At 38.5% G+C, this 25,045-nt stretch overlaps 2 protein-coding genes across 4 annotated transcripts; both read right to left on the bottom strand.

Moving 5' to 3' along the window:
• Window positions 1–638: 638 nt before the first annotated feature.
• LOC132189961 (putative F-box protein At1g65770) lies at window positions 639–2,122 on the bottom strand. Its single transcript, XM_059604819.2, has one exon. It carries the CDS (start codon window positions 2,090–2,092, stop codon window positions 959–961), a length of 1,134 nt encoding a protein of 377 aa, XP_059460802.2. The 5' UTR covers window positions 2,093–2,122; the 3' UTR covers window positions 639–958.
• Window positions 2,123–4,133: 2,011 nt separating this feature from the next.
• LOC132191136 (Enhancer of polycomb-like transcription factor protein) lies at window positions 4,134–16,319 on the bottom strand. Of its 3 annotated transcripts, none has more exons than XM_059606149.2 (5): window positions 16,108–16,319; window positions 13,422–15,947; window positions 6,268–8,043; window positions 5,180–5,435; window positions 4,134–5,082 (listed from the first exon to the last, which is right to left on the bottom strand). In XM_059606149.2, exons 2-5 carry the CDS (start codon window positions 15,861–15,863, stop codon window positions 4,502–4,504), a joined length of 5,055 nt encoding a protein of 1,684 aa, XP_059462132.1. In that variant the 5' UTR covers window positions 15,864–15,947; window positions 16,108–16,319; the 3' UTR covers window positions 4,134–4,501. The 3 variants fall into 3 exon arrangements, with proteins under 3 accessions (XP_059462132.1, XP_059462133.1, XP_059462134.1); XM_059606151.2 differs by having other exon boundaries at window positions 4,986–5,078; XM_059606150.2 differs by lacking the exon at window positions 16,108–16,319 and having other exon boundaries at window positions 13,422–16,088.
• Between the last annotated feature and the right edge of the window lie 8,726 nt (window positions 16,320–25,045).

Genomic DNA, 25,045 nt, shown 5'->3' with positions numbered 1-25,045 from the left:
CACAAATCGGGGGTGCCACAGGCACAAGTTGCAAGCCGATGCCAAGCATCCTCAATTACAAACATGGCACCCTTAGCTTGCATCCAATGCACACTAGATGTTAAATTACCACTTATCCCAAAAGGTTACACTAATACGAAGAAGTAAATTTAATCTTACGGAAAATAGAAGTAAAACAGTGACAAAATAGGGGGTACTTCTTTCTTATGTTGTCTATAATTCACAAGTATGATAGTCAAGGGTCGTCTAAACCCAAAGGGTTCGATTTTTTCATCCATTTAAAGTTTCTCCAAAATGGAATGTTGCCACAAGGGAGAAAGATCCTCAATATCATAGACTTTTGTGACTTGAAATTAAGGGCTTGCTTATCGACTGTAATTACTTTGTGTAGACGGCATTCAAAATACGTTAAACATTCCTAGGAATTGGGTCAGATGAATTTTTTACAACCTACTCTATTATGCTGACATGCATGCATTTTTGGATCAAATTTGGAACAAAACTTTGTTCAATCTGTAAATAACTTGGACCTTCTACAAGATACTAGCCAGTCCAAGTTGTAAGCAAGCTATAATCTTACTTTTATTTAACATGGATAATTGATCTTTGAAATTGTAATCATACCAACCACCATCATGGATTGTTTTGTGAATAAGTAGCAATTATCAAACAATGTGTTACAAAAAGGAGATGTGTTACAAGAAAGAGAGAAAGAGAGAAGGGCATATCATAACAAAGTAAACACGCCGATAAAAGACAACGAGATTGATGAATTCAGGAAATACCATCCCAAACAAACATAAGGAAATTCTATCCCTAGGGGAAAAAAGTTCAAAACACTATCACAGTCAAATCCAACACAGATTATTTATATATAAGTAAATTTTGTCCTAAACCGAAATGAGAGATTTGAACTCGTGACCTCTGCTTCATGAGGCGTGGTTTTTAGCCGATTTAGCTACCATGTATACTCACAATCAAACACCCATCCATCAGCTTGGGGGAGGCCAGTATGATCGGGAGGCCAGAAAAGTCCAAAATGATCATGAATGCTGTGATCCTTTAGATTGAACACTAGTGTTTCATCTCGATGATCAATAAAGAGAATGCAATCCCCTGTATATCCAGAACATCCTCGAGCCGAAACAGAGAAAGAACAATCGGCACCCAAAACAAACACTTGGTCGCCCAAGCTTTTCACCAAAACCCATTGACCCAATTCTTCATCCAGCTTATACACTTTAAAGCCAACTACCTTTCTATCATCATCAATGTCATTGTATTTATCAACAACATATAGAGCTCCACACGACACCACCAAATGCTTCTGGCTACCCAGCCCACACAGAGGCGAAAACTGTACCAGTTTCAAGGATGAACATTCGATCCACCAAACTATTCCCACCCTATCAACGGCATAGAATTGGCCTTTGTAAACAATAATATCATCATAACTAGAGCTTTCACCTACAAGGGTCCACTTTTTATCCCCACGTTTTGCAAAACCCAATTTTCCGTCAACAAAGATCATGAGAATTGAACACTCGTCTACATTTGTCCATGCTGAATTCGGAAACACCACCAATTTTTCCACACAAGGAAAAGGGACATATCGTCTTTTACGGGGAAGTTGGAATTGAAGCGTATAGGCTTTACCAAATTCAACGACACGAAAGTTCAATAAATTCAAGGTCTTGGGTCTAGTAATGGTGTACCTTGTGCGGCTGTCGAGTACTGGGTTTACAAAACGCAGCTTGCCCGAATTTGACTCGTCAACCTTCATCAACCAGCCCTTGTTAGACAAAGTAGAAGAAGAAGTTGAAGGATTGAGCGTTTGAATGTAATAGAGAGTAGTTTGGAAGAGAAAAGCTAGTCGTGGTGGCCATCGCGGAGGCTCAGTCAAGGTTGCAGTGTTGGGGTCGGGGAATTGGAGAGGAAAGCGAGGAGGGTTGGCGGAAAAGGGAGGGATAGAGGAACGCCACGAGCTACAGATGCTGCGAAATCGGAGAACATCGATGCGGGTGTCGAGGCTCCTCCCGATCATCGTCAATAGTTCCGTCGGAAGATCCGACCACTTCACTCTTTCTCCCATTTCTTTCTGCCTTGCTTGCACTCACCACAGTTTTCGACCACCCACCGACTACTTGCTTTTAAAAAAAGGTTAAATACTATTCGGGTTCTCGGGTTTGCACCAAAACCAAATGACCATTTGAATTTTTAAAAATATTACAAATGGTATATATATGATAAGCTAATAAACTAATTTGGTATCTCTGTCAAGATTCAGTTAAGTTTTTTAACGGAACATCATGTTACCCTTACATGTGACGTGATATTTGAATTTTTAGGTGTCATGCCATTTAAAAAAAAAAAGACATTGGGGTGGCCGAACCACCCCATAGTGGGTGCCCGGCCACCCCTTTTGACCGGCCGTCTGGGGGTGGCCAAACCATCCCCTTGGCCATGAACCACCCCCATGTGGCCGATTTGGAGTGGTTCAGGCCTAAGAGCCACCCCCAGGCTAAAAGAGGTGGCTGGGCACCCCCTATGGGGTGATTCGGCCACCCTAGAGTCTTTCTTCTTTCTTCTCATTTTTCTTTTTTTGGTTTTGGTTTTGTTTGTTTTTTTGGATATATATATATATATGACGTGGCACCCAAGAACTCAGGTACCACGCCATGTGGCGGCCACGTGTAAGGGTGACGTGGTGTTCCGTTAAAAACTTAACGAAATCTTGACAAATGTACCAAGTGAGTTTATTGGCTTACCACAGGTACCATTTGTGATATTTTTGAAAACACAAGTGGCTATTTGATTTTGGTGCAAACCACAGGTACTGGAATAGTATTTAACCCTTAAAAAAAGAACTCTCCATTTTCTTTTTTGTTTCTTTTTTGGTAAAGTGACTAAAGTCCACTTTAACCCCCTTAAACTATCATCTCAATGACAATGTACTGCCCAAACTATCAATGACAACAATTTACTCTCAAACTACCAAAACAATGACAATTTACCCCATAATGCTAGCAAAATGACAAAATTACTCATATAAAATTTTCAATAAAACAAAAATACACCTAAAAATTTTTTAAAAAAAAAAAACAATTAAATATATTTAAAATTTAAAATTTAAAATTAAATAAATAAATAAAGGTTCAAAAAAAACAAGCGTGGCTCGAGAACCACCCCATGGGTGACAGGTACATGGGGTGGCTCTGCTATTCCCCAAAAACACCTCGGGGGTGGCCGGCCACCCCTGAAAACAGCTTAGGTCCATTAACATCTTGGGGGTGGCCGAGCAACCCCTGGCCGGCCACCCCATTAATGAGACGGGGGTGGCCGATCCACCCCCTGGTGGGTGGCCGGATCATCCCGAGTTACCTAGGGGTGGTCCGGCCACCATCCAGGGGTGGTCCAGCATCCCTGCTTTGATTTTTATTTATTTTTTATAAATTTTAATTTTTTTTGTTTTTATTTTAGTAATGGTAATTTTGTCATTTTGTTAAAATTGGAGATAAATTGTTATTGTTTTGATAGTTTTGGAATAAATTGTCACAATTGATAGTTTGAAAAGTAAATTATCATTGAGGTGATAGTTTGTAGGAAATTATGATTAAATGAAGTTTACCTCTTTTTTTTTCAATGCCTTCAAAAGGAAGGAATCATGGTGCAAGCTGCCTGTTACCGTTGACAGTGCAGGCCAGCTGTAGCCCAGGCCAAAAAAAAAAAAAAAAAACTATATACAACTGAATTGACATAACAATAAAAATCAACTTTTAAACGTTAACAATTAAAAAATTAAAGTCGTATTACCTTAAAATACATATCGTTTTTTTTTTTTTTAATAATCTGGCATAGTTTTATTTTTAAAAGTAATAAAAATGATCTTTAAACTTCAACGAAAAACTAGCCGTGGGTTGAGAGGAAATTTTATGTTTTACCTTTAAGACTTTGCAAAGTAATTGATGGATTTAAATTTGCATTAATCATTTTTTCCCCTTTAATTAGGCAGTAAAGTGTGATTCATTGGTTGATATATATATATAGTGTTGTACCATTTGCACCAAATGCTCCTTTAATTATCGAACACTTCAACTGAGGTCAAGGGGAAGGGGGCAAGAACCCAAGCAGAAAAAAAAAAGAGGTGGGGGGAAGGGGAAAAAATTTCTGTACATAGAAGACTTGCAGCCAAAAATTCCATAAGCCCCTATAACCTGCAAAGGATCAGTACAACAATTGCACTGAGCCGAGTAGAATTCATGCTGGCAAAAAAAAACTTTTGTGGGAGGAACTCGGAAATCACATTGTTGAAGCAGCAACTCCTCTTTCACTGCTCACAGCTTCATCATCATTCTGTGAATAATGAGAATGAGAAAGGGCGACCACCATTGAAGAAGTATAAACCAAGATCGATTCCAGTAAAAACACAACGCAAACGGCAGGCTTCAGGAATTGGTGAATTTACACAGCCCTTTATCCAAAAGATTCTCGTTTGGCCATTCTACCCATCACCAGTTAAATCCTCTGAAGAAGCTTTCATAGCTTCAGCAGTCATAAGAGCAACCACAGCCTTGTGAATGGCTAGATCCGCTCTGTAAAGCAACCTCTGAGCCTTCTCTCTCTTCAGCTTAGCCATGTTAATAGCATGCTGCGCAGCACCAGATGCGTCACGCAACCTGAACTCGTCAAGATCAGAACCATCCAACTGGTCGAGGACGTGCCTCTGAGACCCATCTAAGTGATAATGCTGCCGTCTTGGCCACTCAGATTGTCCTAAATTCCATCGATGGTGCCCATTTCTCTTGTCCATCATTTTCTGATTGTATGAAATCACCATCTGCTGGTCATTAGGAGATACAAATGCCCCAAATTTCTTTGACTTATTTCTCTGAAGTTTTGGGATATGATTCCTATCAAACCCATCAGTGCTCATAGACAAAATTCCTCTGCTGCCTGCATCCCGTGGCGAAAATATCCTTGGTGATGCCTGAGGCAAAGGGGAAGAATCATCTAAAGATTCATAGCTGTGGCCCGGGTATAAAACTTTGTCATCCGCAAAAGCAAACCCATTCAATCTTCTTCCTGAGGCAACAGATAAAACCAAATAAGAAAAAGGTTCACAAAAAAAAAATTAGTTAAAATAGTAATAGTAAATATGTACAAGTATAAAGACAGTTACCAAAAGCAAGAAAACCATCCTGATCTCCGCCAATGGCATTGCTTTGCCCAGAAACTCCAAATTTCCTCTGCGACCTTTGTTTTGACCCCTTGTTGGGAACTTCCAATCCCCGTGGTTTCATACAGAAGGCAAACATGGGTGGCTTTTCAATTGGTGCAGCCTTCTCCTGACATCCCATTGGGAGGTTGGCATTGATTTTGGTCATAGCTAGCTCCCATTCCTTCACTTCTTGTTGATACGTTTCCCAAAGTGGTGGCTGAAAAACAATAAAATGAGCATTGCGATATGGTGAAGTGAAAAAAATAAAAAAATAAAAAATAAATAAAAACAACTTGCAGATCATACATACATAAGCAAAATAACCAGGAATTGGAAGCAATTGCATGCCAAGTCAAAACCTAACAAAAGTAGATGACCCCCAAATTAACAATAAATCACCACTGAATTTTGTACACCTATATTAAGACGAATTCAAAGATGTGAAAACCAGACCTACCAGACAACATTAGGGTAAGCAATATGACGAGTAATAAAAAAAAAATGATTATTTCTTTTCAAATTGCACATCAATTGAGACCCAGAAAATGCATTCCTCCCAACGCTTCAGTGATGTTCAATTCAAATTTCATCTCTTCTTCTTTTATCTTATTTTCAGCAAATTTCATGCTCATCTCATAAGCCCCCAGCTTCCATGAGTGTTTGAATGCTCCGAATAATTACTTCCAAGTTTAGAAGCATTTCTGCTTTTGAAAATTTTCTCAAATATTAGTGGCTAATATTTTACTTTATTTCATTTTGTCGGTGTACACAAACATGTGTGTGTGTGTGCGTGTGTGTGTTACGCATACATCATTATGTATTGCCTTCTTCTTTTTTTAACAACAAAACCCAATAAGAAGTGTTAAAAATTGCAAAACAGTCATCAAATGAAAGTAAACAAAATCAACATTGTCACAGCAGAAGCCAGAGTTCCTTTGATAATTCATGTACACTACCACCTAGGGTAAGACATACCACCAAATTAGCTTATGTCAGATGGTACCAAAAAATAATCATCACAAATGATAGGAAAGCTATTCAGGAGATACCTGAAGATGTCGGACTAGAGCCGTACCCCTCTTTTGCCTTTTTTGCCGCCAATACTCGTAAATGGTTTTAATTACACCCAGGGGCCCAACTCCATCCATGAGGTCCTCTATTTCATCAGATGTAAACTGATCACACTCTTGAGCATATGCAGACTTCTCAAACATGTCCATTGTCCTTTCAAACATCTCATCAGCAATCTTTCCCAAGCTGCAGTTGTCAACTTCAGAGGAATTTGGATTGTCCGAAATCCACTGCTCGTCATCACTGTCCATGTCATATAATACACGCGATGGATCCAAAGCTATCTCAATATCTGTTTCAACCTGCCGCAAGTACTTAGAACTGCGAACAAATGCTATTTCTGTTCCACTATCATCATTTTCCTCTATCAAGCGAACCCCAGGAATGGGAATGTTTTTAATGGAAGCAGCACGAATATTCCGATTATAACATTCTTCATGCATCTCCTTGAAAAGAGCCCACTGACTCCTATCTGGAAACTCCAAGGTCCAATCTTTACCTCCTTTCCACAGCATGGCATGAGTGTAACGGTTTGTTGAACCAGGCTGCAAAAACTGATGTGCCTTGTATGAATACTTTGTAATTCCTGAAACTTTTACAGCAAGCTTCCACTCATTATGATCAAAAATCTCTAATACAACTTGTGCCCCACATTCTCTCCACCCTTTGTCACCAAGTGTGATCAACACATTTGCATCACAAGATAACAACTCCAAGTTTTTTTGAGAGCCTCTAGAAACATCTGATGATCTCTTCTCATTAGCCCTCCTAATACGTTTCTGAAAAAGTGCTTTCTGGTGATGACTTCTATGCTTTGAGTTAACATCAAAACCTCCGAGTGGCAACGAGTATGAAACCTGAGTTCGTGGCTTTTTGGGCCCATTGCCAAAACCATTTTGGAAGATGTCCGCCTTCCCATCTAACCAACCATGAGAGAGGTATCCAAATGATGACAAATTATTTTTATTTCGATGCCATGTACTCCTGGGAGCAGTGGGGTTGGGGCTGGGGATGATGCCACCACTCATATTCCAAGACACATCCGTAGAATGTTGAGCACTGTGTAACTCCCCATCCTCAGAATGTTGAGCACTGTGCAACTCCCCCCCATCTTCGGGCTTCTCAAATTTATTAAATGCTGGAATTTCAATACTGAGACCATTCAGAAAAGAATGGGAACTGGTATCAGCCTTATCTCTGTCAACTGACGGTCTTCGCAACAAAGCACATTGCTCAGCCTCTGAATGGTGGCTTTGCCACTTCTGCACCTGGACGGTAGCATCAGTCCCAACCTTTTCAGAATCCTGCAAAACCGCAGAAGTTCCAGCAACACTAAGATCAACATCTTTGTACTTCAAGGAGGACTTTATCAAATCTCTGTCCTCTGATTTAGCACAAGAAAGCCAGCCATCAAAAGCAATTTCCTTAGACAAGGACTTCAAATTATTCCCGACAACATCCTTAGTGCAGTCCTCCACACTAGAACAGTCATCCACCATGAATCTCGCAGAGTTCCCTAAATTCTCTACTGAATCATGGTCCCGGAAACTGATATGAGCCACACTATATTCCATAAGCAGCTTCAGATGCAAACTAAGAAAGAAAGTAGGTGCAGCAGCGAAACAAAGAGCAAATGGAGTAAGTTTCTTGTGCATCTCATTGGAATTAGATGAAGGCTGACTCACATTCACATAGGTGCAATCTCTGGCAAGACCCATGACACTTATGCCCTGCCTAGAACTCTTCAATAATGCCTGGTTGGTGGAAAAATTTACAGAAGTTAATACAAATCATAAACCACATTATAGAAAAATACCCACACTTAAATGCGTAACAAGGCCATATCAACAAAGATAATACTAGTCTCTTTGCTTTATTATTAAGCTTACTGGCACTCTACCTGCTGGTGAAGAAGTGATCATTTGAAATTAAATGCATAAGGAGAAAAGACAATAGTAATTGTTTGTGGTGTTATAAAAAATCATTCATCCCAAAAGAGAGACAGAGAGAGAGAAGGCAATAGATAGCATTAGGGCTCACAATCTTTGACACGACCCGCAAACTCCGACAAGAACACAATATGAAATTAGAGGGTTGTGGTTTAGTATAATAGGGTTCGGGTTAAACCGGGTTGACCCGATTAATAAACAGGTCAATTTCATGTCAACCCATTTAACCTGCAATTGACCTGCCTAACTTGAATAATTTCACTATATTTTTACCCTTAAAAACCGTAAGTATAGAACACTATATTTTCTAAAACCTCACTTTCTTTTCTCGCCATTTTTAGCTCTCCATGACTATCGCTAAAAGAACATCTACAATCTGCCTCAAGAATCCTACAGATCAGTGACTCTGGCTGGTGATACCTGCCTTTGGAAATAGAACTGCCCGCATAGAAGGAAAACCGCCCCGGCAGGTGAGTTTACTATGACGCATAGCCAAGCCCCCACCATAGTTCTACAGATCAGCGCGCTAACCTTTTTCCCATAAACCAAACAAAAATCTCATCGTCAACCTCATGGCCAAGCCCCCACACCGCCTTCCTCTTCCCTCACCACGAAGCCCATGCCACCAAGAATACCACATGATAGAGAATATAGATTGTGTTTTAGGTTGATTTTGGCTTATGGGTAATGCGCAACTCAGCCTAATGGCAATTAAGTAATTATATTTTTATGAGCTACAAGTTTAGGCTTTTGCCCTTGATAGTTAGGTGGTTCATTTTGTTTACTTCCGGTGTACTTAGAGGCACCCTGCGCTTTTAATGAGATTGGTTTATTAATTATCTGAAAAAAGACTAGGCTTTTTTTGGGGGGGGGGTTATTGCTTTGTTGTCAACCACACAAAGATAGAATATGTTTTTAGTTTATACTTACTGGTAGGGCTGTAAGAGTCCGTTCACCAACCCAATTGAGATCGGCTCAAATAAACTCGACTCGGACTCGATTCATTTAATATATGAGTTGTTTGTGGGCACAAAATTATGATCGATTATTAAACGAGACATACTCATATAAATTCGTCTCAACTCCATTAATGCTCCTGAACATAGCTCGTAGAAGCTCAGTTCAACTTGTTAGCTCATACATATATATTTTTTTATATATAAGTATGTTATTTTTTTTATTTATACGTATGTTATATGTTATATAGCTTATCTTCACTTCTCTTCTCACTCTAACTGAGTGCAACACCTTGAAAAATGAGGCAAAAAAATACACCTCCTGAATGCGCCGCTCTAACAAAGCTCACATTCCATTGGTTGGAACCTCCCAAAAACTCTTAAGCCTCAACAGAGGCATCATTTGCACAAGCAATACCAAATAAAATTGGAAAAGCTTCCTTTAGAGCCACATCCCCACATCACTAATCATGCCAAAATCTAATCTTGGATCCATCTCCCACCTCAAATCTAATATGACACAAAACTTTCTCCCATCTTTTCCTGATATTCTTCCATAACCCCACCAAAAATGCTCCAAAAGGCTCAAGAGAACACCACCCACCCCATGAACAGCCAAATTTAGAGTTCTACTACCACTCTCCACCAAGCCTCTCTCTCAAGCCTATAGCGCCACTATCAAGTTCCAAATACCCCAACCCTCCCTCAAAGATTGGTGAACAAACCTTAAACCAACTCATCAAGTGATATTTGAACTCTTCACCTAGCCCACCAAATAAGAAATCACGTTGGAGCTTCTCAATACGGCCTATAGCGCCACTATCAAGTTCCGAATACCCCAACCCTCCCTCAAAGATTGGTGAACAAACCTTGGACCAACTCATCAAGTGATATTTGAACTCTTCACCTAGCCCACCCAATAAGAAATCACGTTGGAGCTTCTCAATACGGTTAGCAACACTCGCCGGGAGAGGAAAGAAAGATTGAAGTATGCACGCAAATTGGCAAGGGTGCGCTTAATAACTATTTCAGTAAACATATTAACAACAGTTACATACTAGGTAGTATATAGAGGACAGCCCTCAAAAGGTTAAGGGTAGAGGGGAGCTTCTAAATTTGGAATGCTCCATTAACTATGATGGGAAGGGAGTATCATCTAGGCGTGGAAAGGGCAAGGCTCATGCTTGTTAGCGTTTGAGGGGTTTGGGCTTTGATGCCTTGTGGGTATTGGGTTGGTGGGCATTTTGGGTTGGTTGATTTATGAGTGCTCTTGCTGTTTTTTGGGTTTTGGGCTTGTGAGAGTCCCTGTGTATACAGGTTGTGTAACTAGAGGCGCCTTATGCTTTTTCAATAAAATTTTACATTACTTATCAAAAAAAAGTTATATACTAGTTAGTAGTTACTCAATACTTGAGTAACCTATAAAATATAGAACATATATATACAATATGTTATACACTTATAATATATTAGTTATAGTAATATATTTAATAAATATATGTTAATACATTATATTATTTTAAATATTACTATTCCTTATAATATATTATTTATGATAATAATAAAAATAAATCACCATCCCATCTTTCTCCATACAGTGAATGGGTGAATACCATTGAATTTGTGGGAAATCCAAATGGTTGATTTGCAAAAGGGATGGGATGGAGAATGATGTGTAACATGACTCATTATTTACAAAAATAATATATACTAACTTAATTATATTAAATTAATTAGTATATAGCACAATTATTATAAGTATGTATACCACTATAAAATTATTTGCACAATTGCATTTAAGTTTTATAAATGTTTATACATTATATATATTTTTCATTATGTCATAATAAGAGGCACGCCACCAATTATGAGTAATTCCTCCAAAGAAATTAATTTGTTAGCAAGAATTCGTCTTGGATTCTCTGCAGAAATTTATTTTAAATATATTGTGTTTGTTAGGAGTTCTTACTGTTTGAGCAGTCAATGGTTTAAACTCCAAAATTAAAAAGCTTAGGATGCACCATCTGCTACATACAATGGTCAACTAAGGCCAGCAGCACATCATGTGGCAAGTGGGCAAGGAAACACAGTTTTCATGTGATTCACACATATTAAAAGCCATTCACACTATTTCTTTTTTGATTTAATCGACACATCATTAAAAGCATATGGCGCCCCTAAGTACAAAGGAAGTATATAAGAGGAAGCCCCTAACTGCAAAGACCCCTTTGACACTCATTGCTTACGCTGTCCTAAAATTCTTTTGCAGTATTTTCTCTACAAACCTATGCAAGGACAATGTATAATTTTGTAATTTTTTAGGCACATGACCACCAACAAGAATATACCTATCAAAAAAAAAAATTATAGGCACATGAGCACCAACACTTGAATCCAATAAATGGCATCATGGCAGCTATTATTTCAAGGAGTGAAGAGGTATACCTTTTTTTCTGAGCAGCAGAAGAGACGTGCCTTGTAAAAAGAAGATTGTAGCAGAAAATAGAAACTACACCATCAACTGTTTACTAAAAATTGACACCTAGTGCTAGTTCCAATAACAAGGTAAATTCGTTGGCCAAAAAAGCACTCCTCAAATGCATTTCAAGTTTCAACCCGTGAATTAACTTCCTTAGCAGGCCTGATGTGGTTCCCAATGTCCAAATCAATGCTTTTTGTCTGAGCTCCCAACTTTTTGTCTTCCAAAAATCCTCAAGCCTTTCTATTTCCTTTGATAATTTTTTTTTTTTTTTTTTGATATATAAAACTTTTTCAATAATCTCCAGATTCTCACACTTACAATGGATTCCAACTTTTTTTTTTTTTGACAATTCTGCACAAGGAGAGGTGATTCAAACTAGTGACCTCCGCTTTATGGGGCATGAACCCCAACCAATTAAGCTCGCCCCACACAATCATCCCAATCTCAGCTTCTATCTTCACAAATACCCTAATTTCCATTTTTTTTTTTTTATAAGTAAACAAAAACCCCGATTGTTATCTTCATTTTTTTCTTTTGGTTCTACATGTTATTTCTTCAATCTACCCCCATAACTACTCATATACATGATATTCACCGCAAGTGGGTCATTCACATCAAGCAGACCACTAGCGAGAAGGTCAATGGGTCCACCATCTACGTCATTCCGACCACTCCAAGGTGGTCATCACCAAGCTCCACCTCGACAAGGGCCACAAGTGCCTGCTCGACCGCAAGGCCAAGGGCCGCACCGCCGCCAACAATGACAAGGGATTCAGGTTCGCAACTGAGTCTATCTTTTTCATTTATAGTATTATATTTGTTAGATTGTTTTGTCCCTCCTGTTTTCTTCAATTGTTTCAACGGTGGTACTAAGACAACGAGTACTTTGTGTTATGTGTCGGATCTAAATATTTTAAGGGCTCTTTGATACTTGGATTTTGTGGTTTTAACCAATTCAATGTTTCTAAGTTTTCAAGCCAAGCCGATCAAGTACTCGACAAGGGCTCAGCATGGTATCCTTGCCGAGTTGAAGCTCAAGCTCGACCTCGACAAGGGGTTTGGTGAGCCGAGTACAAACAGTTGTTCAAAACTCAGCTTGAGTCTAAGCCGAGTTTGAACACCTATATGGTTCAGCTGAGCCAAGAAATCTAATACTCAGCTCGACTTGACTCGAATATAGCCCTACTTGCTTGTGAGACTTTTACGTTTTGTGGGTTCTCCATGGATTTGTGGAAAAAAAATTGTTAAATCAAATATATTCAATACATGTGGTATGGTCTGTCTACCAATTGTGTTTCTAAACCTGAGTTACTTTAATTTACTTGGAAGTTGATGCTTTTTTTAACAAATATGTTTTTTTTATTCCCTAATGATTCCTCACTATTTACCATCAAATATACTGAGAAAAATATCAAAATTGATATAAAGTCTTGGGTTTAGATCTAATAATTTTGTAGGTTGATGGATTGCATGGGTCACCTGTTTAGTTAAACAGGTCATGTTAGAGTTGACAGGACTGACTTGATTAATTAAATAGATTGTGTTCGGATCAACCCATATAATCATATACCTAAGACTAGACACGACACGAACCCACCCGATGCATAAACCCGAAATTGCCACCCTTACTCTTAAGTTATAAATCAAGCATAGAGGTAATTAACTACTTGAAGAGGAAAGGGGCATATTGTTGGAAACATAAGAAGAACCCACAAACTAAATTCAGGGAAAAGCAAAAGAAATACCTTGACAGAGGAGGGCCGCCCACAAGCAGAAGTGATAGGTAACTGATTTCTTCCGTTTTGAAATGCATGAATATTATCATAAGTGCATTCTGACAGAGGTAGTTGCCTGGTAAGTAAACAATGCCTCTTAAGTTTACAATCTAGGTACACCCACTTCGAATTCTTCAATTCAGAGAAGTTGTAGAATGCAAACACAAGCTGCTTCCTAAGATCTTGAACACATGAGAATTTGAACCTAATTGAAGTTACTGGCAATTGTGAATCTACATATGTCCCCTGTTCCTTAGGCCGATAAAATACTCTCAGGACCAGGAAAACAAAGGCTACAGCCTGCTTGAAGCAACCTTCAAACAAGAGAAATCTCAATCCAACTACATTATCAATGAAAAGCATCTCCAATTGAACCTTTGGCCACATGATCATCACCATACCATGCTGAAGCAGAAATATAGCTCTGAATAACCAAAAGTTCTCCGCTCCAAATGAGTCATTCAGGACCAACCGCACTGGTAAGTTCAACTCAAACCTGATTTGCCCTGATTTTATCAATGAAAGAGAAAAATCTAACGACCCTACATTGTCAGTTGACCACAAAGGCAAATCAGAGTCCAACCTTCCAAGTGAAACATCATGCTCTTCAAAATCCCCAATTTCATCAACAATACGGCAAGAAGCAACAGAACCAGGTGCACTTCTACAGACAGGATTGTTCCTGGATATATGAGACAATTCTGGGCCTGTCTTGCGGAACCGCCGCCTAAAATAAACAATAGGCAGTTTGCTCTCTTCAGGGCAGGTAGTGCCAGTGGCAGACCTCTCTAGCCTTCCACTGTCAGTTAATCTGTCTGGCAATTCAGACTTGCTAGATAACTTACTTTTTCTCGACAAACCCTTGTCCAAACAACCATGTAGATTGACAACTTCATCAGACAAACCTGCTGACAAAGACTGCAAAGATGCACCAGACGTCTTCTGTTTCTTTGTAGCACATGAAGGAGATGATTTGATGCGACGAGTAGATCGAGCCAACCATGAGATGATGGGTTCTGAGTCCATATAGCTGCCTAAACAACTATCATCCTCGGCAGTAAAGTCTCTCTTTTCCTTTTTTTTGTTGATCTTCAAGCTTCTTTTTCCCTCATCAACACTTTTATTTCTCATAGCTGATTTTTTCCTCCCTGCCTTACCAGGAACTTCACCAGGGAGCAGCAAAAGTTTGAACCTCTCATTTTGGAGGTTAATCCATTCTTCATCACGATCATCATATTTGACATGATGAAGCTTCCCTTCTTTGTCATACTCGTTCACAACACCATAATACCAACTCTGGTCCAAAGGCCAAAAGACCTTGATTCGTCGGTTCAATACCCAATAAGGATCCAAGTCCCTAAAGACGATTTCATAAAAGTGGCGCCTTTTTCTTGAGTGTCCCTTCTCTTTGTGCTGAATCCTTGGTCTCAGTACTCTCAGAGCAGCATCAACTGATGCAGATTCTGACCCAGATAAAGACTTAGACCCACGACCAACAAAATCCTGACCTGAAGATAACCAAAAAGACAACCCATTTGCAGATTGCAATGCAGAAGCCTTGCCATTTGAAGAAAACCCAGTACAGCTTGGATCAAACCGAGATGATAGCATCCTCGCTGCATTCTCTTCAAGATTCTCTTCATCATCTTCTCGTGAATCATCAGATATCCTAGAAGAATTATCAACCAAAGACACAGCCTCCTTCACTACACTTTTACTACCCGATGCCAAATCTTTCCTTTTTCTACGATTTCTTTGTGACCTCTTCAAAGACGAATTACCATTGTTTACAACCAAATGGCCAGCAGGTCCTTCTTCTTTCAAGTTCCCAGCCAAATTTGACTCACTATTTCTATTTTCCTTAGATTCATCAAAACCTTGCTTTCGTCTAACTTTAGAAGACTCAACCTGGGTGCCAGAATCATCAGGACTTAACTTGGCTATCTGATCAACAAGAGCCACTTTACTACTAGACTTGCCCACCGGCTTCAACACTTGACCACCTTCAATTTTTTTCCGCCCCACAAAACCCCGCTTACGCTTCGGGATCCGAAAGGCATTATCATTTATACTGAGAGAGGCAGTATAGCTGTTCAATTTCTGACTCAAACCCGACTTTGATTCCTTTGTATCGTGGGAACTAGAACTCAACCGACTGCTATACACGTCATCCACACTCTTTACACTTCTATCATTAACGTCTTTGAAAGTACTCAGAGACACCTCTTTCCTACTCTTCTTCTTCTTGTTCCTCCTTTCATCACCGTCCTCGGAACTACTATTCTTCCTCTTCAAATTCTTATTCTGACCCTCTTTCGTTAGCCTATATTGATACAAACTATTAAGATCCAACGATCTAGATTTTTTGGGAATTGCAGCGCCATCATCAGAGTTTTCTACTCTATTTTCCATCAACCTTTCCTCAATCCAAACACCCAAACCGAAAACCCCCAATTTTCACATTCCATCATACATGCCCCTACGCATTTTTCAGATCTGTCACACCAAAACCGCACCAAAAATCACCAAAAAAATCCCCAGGACGACACAAAAATAAACGATCAAACCCCATTCCCACGAATTCAGATCAATCCTCAAACAAAATCGAACGACTCTACCATAAATTTATAAAATGAAATGAAATTCACATACGTACCTGAACCGACATGAAGCCGAAAAACCGATTCCTCGCAAAATCGTGAAGATCACAAACAATAAACATATACCAGGCTTTGAATCTGGCCTTCTGATTTGAAACCCTAATAGATTCGTCGATTTCCGAAATTAATTTTCGATAATTTTGATACTTCTGTTCCTTCTTTATTTTTACCGCGACAGAGGTACGAGAGCTAGGGTTTCTTTTGATTCTTCGAAAGTAAGGGTTTAGATCGAAAATGACCAAAAAAAAATAAAGTAAAATGAAAATAATAGACTGAAAATTTATGCACGGTTCGGATTGTGCTACGTGGCGACCTACACGCCGCCGGATTCGGAAGTTATGGCGGGGATTTGGTTGGGCCGATTTAGGCCCTTCGATTAATAAATTTTGGGGCAAACGCGAGAGATCTTAACGGTGGTTACTACGTCTTATTCTACGTGGACGGCTGAGATTCGAAACTATTTTGGGAGACGTGTGATATTTAAGCAACACAATTTTGGTAAATTGGCATATTGGACAATAAAAAGTTCATTGAACTTTTTTCCATTTATTGGTTATTAATGGACCCTGCTTATTAATGAAATATCGAAAATGCCATTGGGCTTTTGATTTCAGAGGCGCCATAAAACGAATGATAGTGCAACAATGCTTTCTCACTCAAAAAATATTCACAAAAAATATTATATAATAAAGGAAGATATGGCAGTGTCGATTGCTACTCGCTGAAGCTGCTGTGGTTTTTGCACTCGCTTTATGGGAAAAGCACGTGGCAAAAAAGTTGCTTTTATTACGACAGCGCCACTTTGCATGAGCTTAAAGAGGCGAGTTGGTGCTACATGCTGGTATACAAGCGAGTAATTGTAGCCGTACGTGGTGACGTAGTCAACGAAACAAACAAATAGACTGGCTTGGAGACTGTGTGGTCACGGAAATATCTAAATGTCCAATAGTAGCGTCCCGCGTGGCGATGGTTTTTCATTTTTGACGTTGAGGAGATCGAGAGGGAGTAATCAAATTTTATAGAAATAATCAACTTCAAAAACTAGCGTAAATATTCCCTTAATCTTACATTCATATATTAGTATTTAATATTTTATGTTTAAAAAAATTATTAAATTGATCACTGAGATTTAAACTTTTTTACTATTTTACTCTAAAAATAGTAAAAATGTACTTTTGAAAAAAAGTTTAAAATTGAAATTTTTTCTAAAAACCCCTTTTTTGACTTTAAAAGTTTTACTTCCCAACGTAATCCCAAAGTGACGAAGATAATGTAATCCAATGGTAAAATGGTTAGGCTACAATATGGTATAGTCCCGCAATGAAATGCACAGTGGTATTATATTGTAGCAATTATAATCCTTTTATAGGGAAAAATGTAATAATAGTTATTGGATATGATTTTAGAGAAAATGCAACCTCAATCTAGTATGTTTACGTGTAACTACCCCAATATTAATTGCATGTTAATTAACTCGGTGCACCTCTTCGAACCCATTGACAAGTAAATAAGTCTCATGAGATACCAGGTCCCACTGATTATAAGCTAACAGTAGAAGACAAAGTGTGAAAAAAAAAAAAAAAAAAAAAAAAAAAAAAAAAATTCACTTGGGCCAGAAAAATCCCAAAACCCTAGCAGAGCTTAAGGAAGTGCCGCACAGCTGAGGATGAGGGATTTCTCCCCCTCTCCCCCCCCCCCCCCCCCTCCTCTCTCTTTCCCCCTCTTTCCTTGATCTATTCCCCCCTCCCTTCCCCATTTTCCTTCCCCCCTCTCTTCCCCGATCTGTGTTTCTTTTCTTTTTTGTGTTTGTTTTTGGATTTCGCTTTCTTTTCCCTGTTGTTGTTCTTTGTTTGCTTGTTTATTTTTTCTTGCTAGGTGTTTGTTTAGGCACACTTTGTGGGTGCCGCTCATGGGGGATTCACTCAAACTTCCCCCCAATTTCTTTGAGTGCGTCGCCGATCTCCTCTGCGCCAGCTTTGTCGTTTATTATCTTCTGCTGGGTCTTTTCACGCGTCCCCACCGCGATGTGCTTCCAACGCCATCTACGAATCGGTTTCCGGCAAGCACACGATCGATTTTTCTTCCGACTGCTGTTATCCGCCTAGTGTGCTCCTATTTTTAAATTTTTATTTGTATTACTTTGATTTTCCCTGTATTTTTCTTGTTTTTCTTGCTGCTTATAATAAGGTCATGTCCTCTTTCTTGATCTCCTCGCTTGTTATTTTGGTCCAGACCCCTGGGGTTGTGGATGGGAACGATATCCTGGCTTTCAGGTTTAGGAGGATGTGTGTCGGCATGGGGTCCTTTTGATCTCAGGGTCGATGAACAAGAGTTACCTATGCATTAGTTTGTGTCTGCGTAGCGCAGATCTGTTATTTCAACTGAAGATTAGTTATAGGTTAGCGGATGTTTGGCGTCTTTGATGTGTAATCTTTTAGCTACGACTTTAATCTTTTAGCTTCGGCTAGGATCTTTCAGAACGTTATGTTCTGTGATTGTAAGAATTTTAATGCTTTTGATTCCTCTATTAATGAGATAAGAATGATTTTCCTAAAAAAAAAAAAAAAAAAGGCCGCCGGGGGGGGGGGGGGGGGGGGGCGAGGTGGGTTCATTTGAGCTTATTAAACTCTTTTAAAACCTTCAAATAAGTGATTTATCCCTTAATCAAACCCCATTTGAAAAATAACTTTAAAAACCTAATCCTAACTCTCTGGCCAAACGTTTGGCAGGGGACTACAACGAATGTTCGTTAACCAAAGTTTGACACATTGAATATTGACCAAACATTCCACCTACAACCTTAGAACCAATGTGAACGTTCAGTGACAGTTAGGGCTACAAATGAGCCGGCCAGCTCGTGAGCCCACTCAATGCCCGCCCGGCTAAACCCGACTTGAAATAGAGATCGATACTGTTCAACCCGACTCGTTACCGAACAAGCTCGCTCAATTAGCAAATGACACATACCCGACTCGCCCAACTAAATTCGGCAGGGGCTCGTGAGCTCGACCCGTTTAAGGCTCGACTCCCCCAACTAGCTCGACTCATTTTAGGCTCGTGAGCTCGACCTAGATAACGATCGAATATATATAATATAGGTTAATTAATATTTATATCTATATTATCATACTTCATTACTTCTTATTTATTTAGGGTAAATGTATAATAACTCCCTGAGTCAACCCTTCAAAATTTAAATCTCCTTAAATTTTTTTTTTTTTTTTTTTTTTTTTTGAAAATTTAGTCCCTAGGTCAATTGAAATGAAAATAAAATCTCTACCGTCAAAATTTTTTAACAGTCGTTAGGGCAACTCAAAACACACCGTTTTTCCTAATTAAAATATTTTTTTTATTAATTTAATGTAAAAAATTAAATCTAAAAAAAAAAATTGAAGGGTGGCCAGGGGTGGTCGCAAGCCACCCCTAGGGGGTTTGGGGTGGCTCGCGACCACCCCGTCGATGGAGGGGTGGCCCGCAGGCCACCCCAAACCCCCCATGTGGTGGCCGTGAGGCACCCCATGGTGGAGGGGTGGCCTACGGGCCATCCCAAACCCCCCTAAGGTGGCTAACCCCCTAGGGGTGGCTTGCGGCCGCTGCTGGATGGTCGCCAAGGGTGGCACACCCTTCAATTTTTTTTTAAAATTTTTTTTTTTTTTTAGATTTAATTTTTTAAAATTAAATTAATAAAAAATTAATATTTTAATTAGGTAAAACAGTGCATTTTGAGTGACCCTAACGGCTGTTAAAAAATTTTGAAGATAGGGATTTTATTGTCATTTCAATTTACCCATGGACTAAATTTTCCAAAAAAAAAAAAAAAAAAAAAACAACAACAACAACAACAACTTAGGGAGATTTAAATTTTGGAGGGTTGATTCAGGGAGTTATTATACATTTACCCATTTATTTATTTATTTGATATGTCCCCACAAGAGAAGGAAAAATTTGTATATAATATGAATATAACTAGATAATACCATATAAACTGAACTTTGGATTAGGGTTTCCTCTTTAGCAGAAGCGCCGTCAAGAGGAGGGGGAAACTTTTGCTCTCCCCATCCTCTCCTCCATCCTCCCTGCTTTTCTTCACCCCCCGCCTTTTCCACCCCATTCTTTTGTTTTTAGAAAGCTCAATTCCGATGTCGTCCACCATCTTCGGTCGTGTCTTTTTTTGAGTTTTGACTAGGCTCTTGGATTAGACTTTTCAAAGCTCGATCTACTTCCCTCCGTCATACCCACCTCGACACGCGCCCCACCACTGCGCTCACTAGCTCTGCCCGCTTCCAACGGCACCTTCAGCATCTTTTTTGGGCAATCACGCACCGATGCATGGTCTGTTGCGCTCCGACCAGATTCTTCTGGCAACCTCTCTTTGGTGCATGTGGCCTTTTTATGTCTTTTGCACTCCGGCTATAATCTTGTGGCTGCTTCCCTCTGCTCCTCATTCCGATGGTGCTGCTGGTTTGTGGGTTTTAGTTGCTTTGTTTTTTTCCTTGTATTTTCGTGTATGTTTTGTTGTCCTGTTCTTTGGGTTGAGGATATGAATAATTTTCTGGCTTTCGGGTCTAGAAAGGAATAGTTTGGGTGTTGGTCTTTTGCTTATGCATGGAAAATGTGCTACATTTACCTCGAAAGGAGTCTACTAGAGCAGATCTGTTCTATAAGCTGAAGATTGGGCAGGGTTTGTAAAGAGCTCTTATGCTCTTGACTACTCAATCAATGGAATCATAATGAATTTCCCTAAAAAAAAAAAAAAAGTAGATAATATCATATAATTATCATATGATTTACGTACTATCATTAGATACGTCACATTGTGATTTGTGAAATCTCAAATTAAACTATTGGTATAATAATATTAAAAATTATAATCAACATATTGTTCGTGAAATCTCAAATTAAGCTATTAGTATAATAATGTATGTAGGTATTTATGTATGATTGAAGTTTTTATATGCATAACAATGCTTTTATCCTTGAAGGTTGAAGTTCAAGTGCTAAAGTTATACTGCCTAATCAAGCCCACAATATCGTTGCCCTTTATAGTTGAAGATTTGTCTCACAGTGAAGCGGAAATTGAAAAAGCTTTGCAGGTACATCCATTAATAAGGATATCTAGATCTCTGCATTTTTCTTATGCTTTGCTGAAGGCCCTTATAACCTTGTATTATTACATATTTTTGGCTATCTGCATGTATATTTATTATTGGATCATATGATGGGTGCACGCTGGAGAAAATATTGTGTGGGTTGACCGGGATACTCGTTTGAGGCATCGGTGTCTTGACCTACAAATGCCTGCTAATCAAGGAATTATAAGAATCACGAGTGAAGTTAATTTCGCAAGTTCCTGCTATTTCTGGATTATGATTTCCATTTTTTTACCATCAATACTTTATATATTGTTGGTAATGTTCTTAAGCTGAACATCCTTTTGCAGATAATTCAAGAATTGTTATCATTTGAAGATTTTGTTGGAATACACACCCCGCCAAACTTACTAAATGCCCCAAGTGAAGATGTCGTTGCTGACTTTATACTGACCTCGTCTTTTTGAGATTGGTCACGTTTTAAGACCATAATATAATCATGGGCATTTGTGTGTGTTTACAGGTCTCGATGTTCAAATGTGGATTAGTGATTATGATGAGGTAAAATTAGATTTCAAATCTACATTTAGTGATGGTCCTTAATTTACTAAGGAATAGTGCTTGTTTGTGCAGGTTATGGATGTTGTGGACCGATTATTTGTTACAATGTCTGACACTTTGAACAAAAAATGTTCAAAGGAACTAGAAGCAGTGGGGAGGCAATTCCCATTTGAGCCTTTGAAGGTCATTATTCATTATTCAAGAAGCTTATGAAAATCAAGTTGTATGTTTATGTAGTATAGAAGTTTGAATACTTGACATTTTTCTCCATTTTGAATCCCCTATTGGCTCTTGCCTTTTATCTTGAATTTTCTCGGGAACCTCAAACCTTACAAACCTCGATGTTGTCTTAATTTAGAATTTAGACATTTTATAAAGGCAAAATGTGAATTAAATTGTCATTTTCGAAATAAACCTTTATTTCAGTCACAACATTATCGTCCATTTACATAGATGTAACATATACGCCCATCATGAATTCACTCAAGATATATAAAAGTTCATTGAAACTTTCTGGAGAATTACACTTAATCTCCTAATTTGACATTTTCTTTTATCTTTTGTAAAAAAATCTCCAAACATTTTATGATTGATATCAGTAGTTTCTTAGGTTGCTTTTATCGTGCTACATGTGCTTTTTCTAGTACCAAATATCCCACAGCCAATTTATACTTTCCTATAGTTGCATTGATTTATGTGAACTTAAAGCAAGAACTTGTGAGCGAAGATGGGTATAAGAGATTAATGGCAAATCAAATGCTCACTAAATTTGAGAAATATTGGTTAGAATTTAGTGTAGCGTTGGCCATTGCAGTTATCTTAAATCCTCGTTACAAGCTTCGCCTTGTAAAGTACTACTATACGAAGATTTATGGAGTTGATTCTGATGAGTATGAGAATGTTTATAAAAGGTTAACCAAACTTTTTATGAAGTAAAGTGCTCCTACAACTTCAAGCTCCACAGTCGTTCAGCCATAATAAGACTCAGATTGGGAAAAGGTGAATAATATCATAAGTTTCTTAGCTTGTTAGTAACTTACTAACTTAGTATATAATATATAGGAGAAAATGCAGTTTACCCCCCTGAAGTTTCAGGAATTTTTCAATTTTAACCCCGAAGTTCAAAAATTGGCAATCTATCCCCCTGAAGTTTCAAAAATTGGCAATTTAAACCTTCCGTTTAATTTTTTCATCAAAATAGACGGAAATCTATGAAATTACATCATTGCCCTCAGGCTTTTTTAAAAAAATTTCCGTCCAATTTAACGGAAAAATTAAACAGAATGTTTAAATTGCAATTTTTTGAAACTTCAGGGGGGTAGATTGCCAATTTTTAAACTTTGGAGTTAAAATTGAAAAACTCCTGAAACTTCAGGGGAGTAAACTGCATTTTTCCCTAATATATATACTCATAACCACTTACTAATTTTGTGTTTATATTCTCTCTTTCATGTAGGAATTTTTAGCATTTGATGGAGTCGATTCTAATGCACAAAAGACTCAATTAGAACTTTATTTGGATGAACCCAAGTATGTGGATAAGAATGCAACATTTGACATCCTTTCATTTTGGAAACGAAATGAATTTCGTTATCCTGAAGTAGTTGTCATGGCTCATGATATTTTGAGTACTCCTATTTCTACTGTTGTTTCAGAATCCATTTTTAGTATTGGTGGATGTGTGATTAATCAGTATAGAAGTTCACTTAAACTTGATATTGTTGAGGCATAGTTTGCACTAGAGATTGGTTATATGGAAAACAAGGCAATATTAGTTATTTGCATATTTAATTTTTTTTCATTTACTTGTATTTTTTTATCTTACTTTAATAACATCAATTTCTCTTATCTTTTAATATAGAACAAGCTTTAATGAATGTGGATAACGAAGAAGAGGATGTTCTGACATTGGACAGTATCAATTCTTGTGACATTCCAAGTTCATTTGGAGCATGTTAAAATGAGCATATTTGTGGATCATACAACTATTCAAGAGTGGACAACAAGTGGCAAAAATGGGAACCCAATTTGTATTTGTAAATTTGTAATGATGATGTTGTTGTTGTTGTTGTTGTTTTTTTTTTTTTTTATTAGACAATTAAGCCTATTATCTTATAACTATTCAGTGATTTGGTGCGGCTAGCCTGCTAGGAGTTTAATTTCAAGATATAATTGCTAAAACTATTATTATATCATTTAAAAACAAAAACAAATCATTTTTTTAGTCAAACGGGTAAACAGGTTGTGTCGGGTCGTGTCGACCTGGTACGACCCATTATTTTAAACGGGTCTCACGGGTTGTGTCGGGTGACCCGTGAAAATTTCTGTGTCGTGTCGTGTCTAGTGGGGCCATTCCGTTAACTAAACGGGTCGCGGGTACCCGTGGGTCATAAATAGGTCGACCCACATACCCGTTTTGCCAGCCCTACTCTCATGGCATAAGGCTAGGGAAAAGGAGTAACAAATTTGAAGAGGCAAAGCAATGTCTAACCTCATGACCTTATAGTCGTCGTTCACTAGGTCGTGCCTAAACAAAATAACAGTACGAATGTCATTTTCCTCGCGTAAAACAGAAAACTCTTTTAACATCTCAAGTGGCAACTCCTTGTAATGTTTAATTAATGGGTTCCAAATTGCAGAGATACGTTATACGTTGTTGTGGATGTAAACCAATCCATTGTAGTGACCATTGAGAGTGGAATGTCCTAGTGGCAGAAACATCTTCACAAAGCTTGCAATATCGAACTGGTCATTGTCGTTAAAGCGCATCAAGAAGAATTTCTTCCCCCGATGTATCATACATATCAGCGTTTCAATTCAAGACAACGTGATCTCGGTTGGCAGCCATGGAGAGCTTGAAATGCTTATTGATGAAATCTTTCGGCTGATTAGGTCTCCATGGCTGTGAACCGAGATCGCGTACGCATCATCTTAGACAGAAATTCTGATATGTATGATCCGCTGGAAAAGAAATGCTTCTTGATACCCTTTAACAATGATTATTGTGAAATGCACTAAAATCTTACGAGAGACTTAATGGGTAATAGGACAAGTATTATGTTGATTAGGTCTTTTGGGAGTGGGCGTGTGAGACTCGACATTGGAGAATTTTTCAATTGTAGAGTCATCGAGGTTAGGGTTTCAAGAGGCCAAAGGAGGAAAAACTGAAAACAAAGGGATCTAGGTTTTGCGATAAACTCAACCAATGGTCTTAGATTTGTTAAACGTGGTCGTTTTTAATAGATAAGAGAGAGGTCGTCGGGTGAGAAATGACCGATAGTCT

Source organism: Corylus avellana, chromosome 9 (assembly GCF_965113065.1).
Source record: "Corylus avellana chromosome 9, dhCorAvel1.hap1.2, whole genome shotgun sequence".
Classification (NCBI taxonomy): Eukaryota; Viridiplantae; Streptophyta; class Magnoliopsida; order Fagales; family Betulaceae; genus Corylus; species Corylus avellana.
This window is presented reverse-complemented; position numbering and strand designations above follow the sequence as displayed.

Bases quoted from the DNA above. Each gene is read 5' to 3' on its own strand.
- LOC132189961 (XM_059604819.2), bottom strand. From the start codon at position 2,092: ATGGGAGAAAGAGTGAAGTGGTCGGATCTTCCGACGGAACTATTGACG.
- LOC132191136 (XM_059606149.2), bottom strand. From the start codon at position 15,863: ATGGAAAATAGAGTAGAAAACTCTGATGATGGCGCTGCAATTCCCAAA. The intron at 5,436-6,267 runs GTATCTCCTGAA...ATTGTTTTTCAG, and splicing joins CTCTAGTCCGACATCTTCAG to CCACCACTTTGGGAAACGTA. The intron at 5,083-5,179 runs GTAACTGTCTTT...CTGTTGCCTCAG, and splicing joins GGATGGTTTTCTTGCTTTTG to GAAGAAGATTGAATGGGTTT.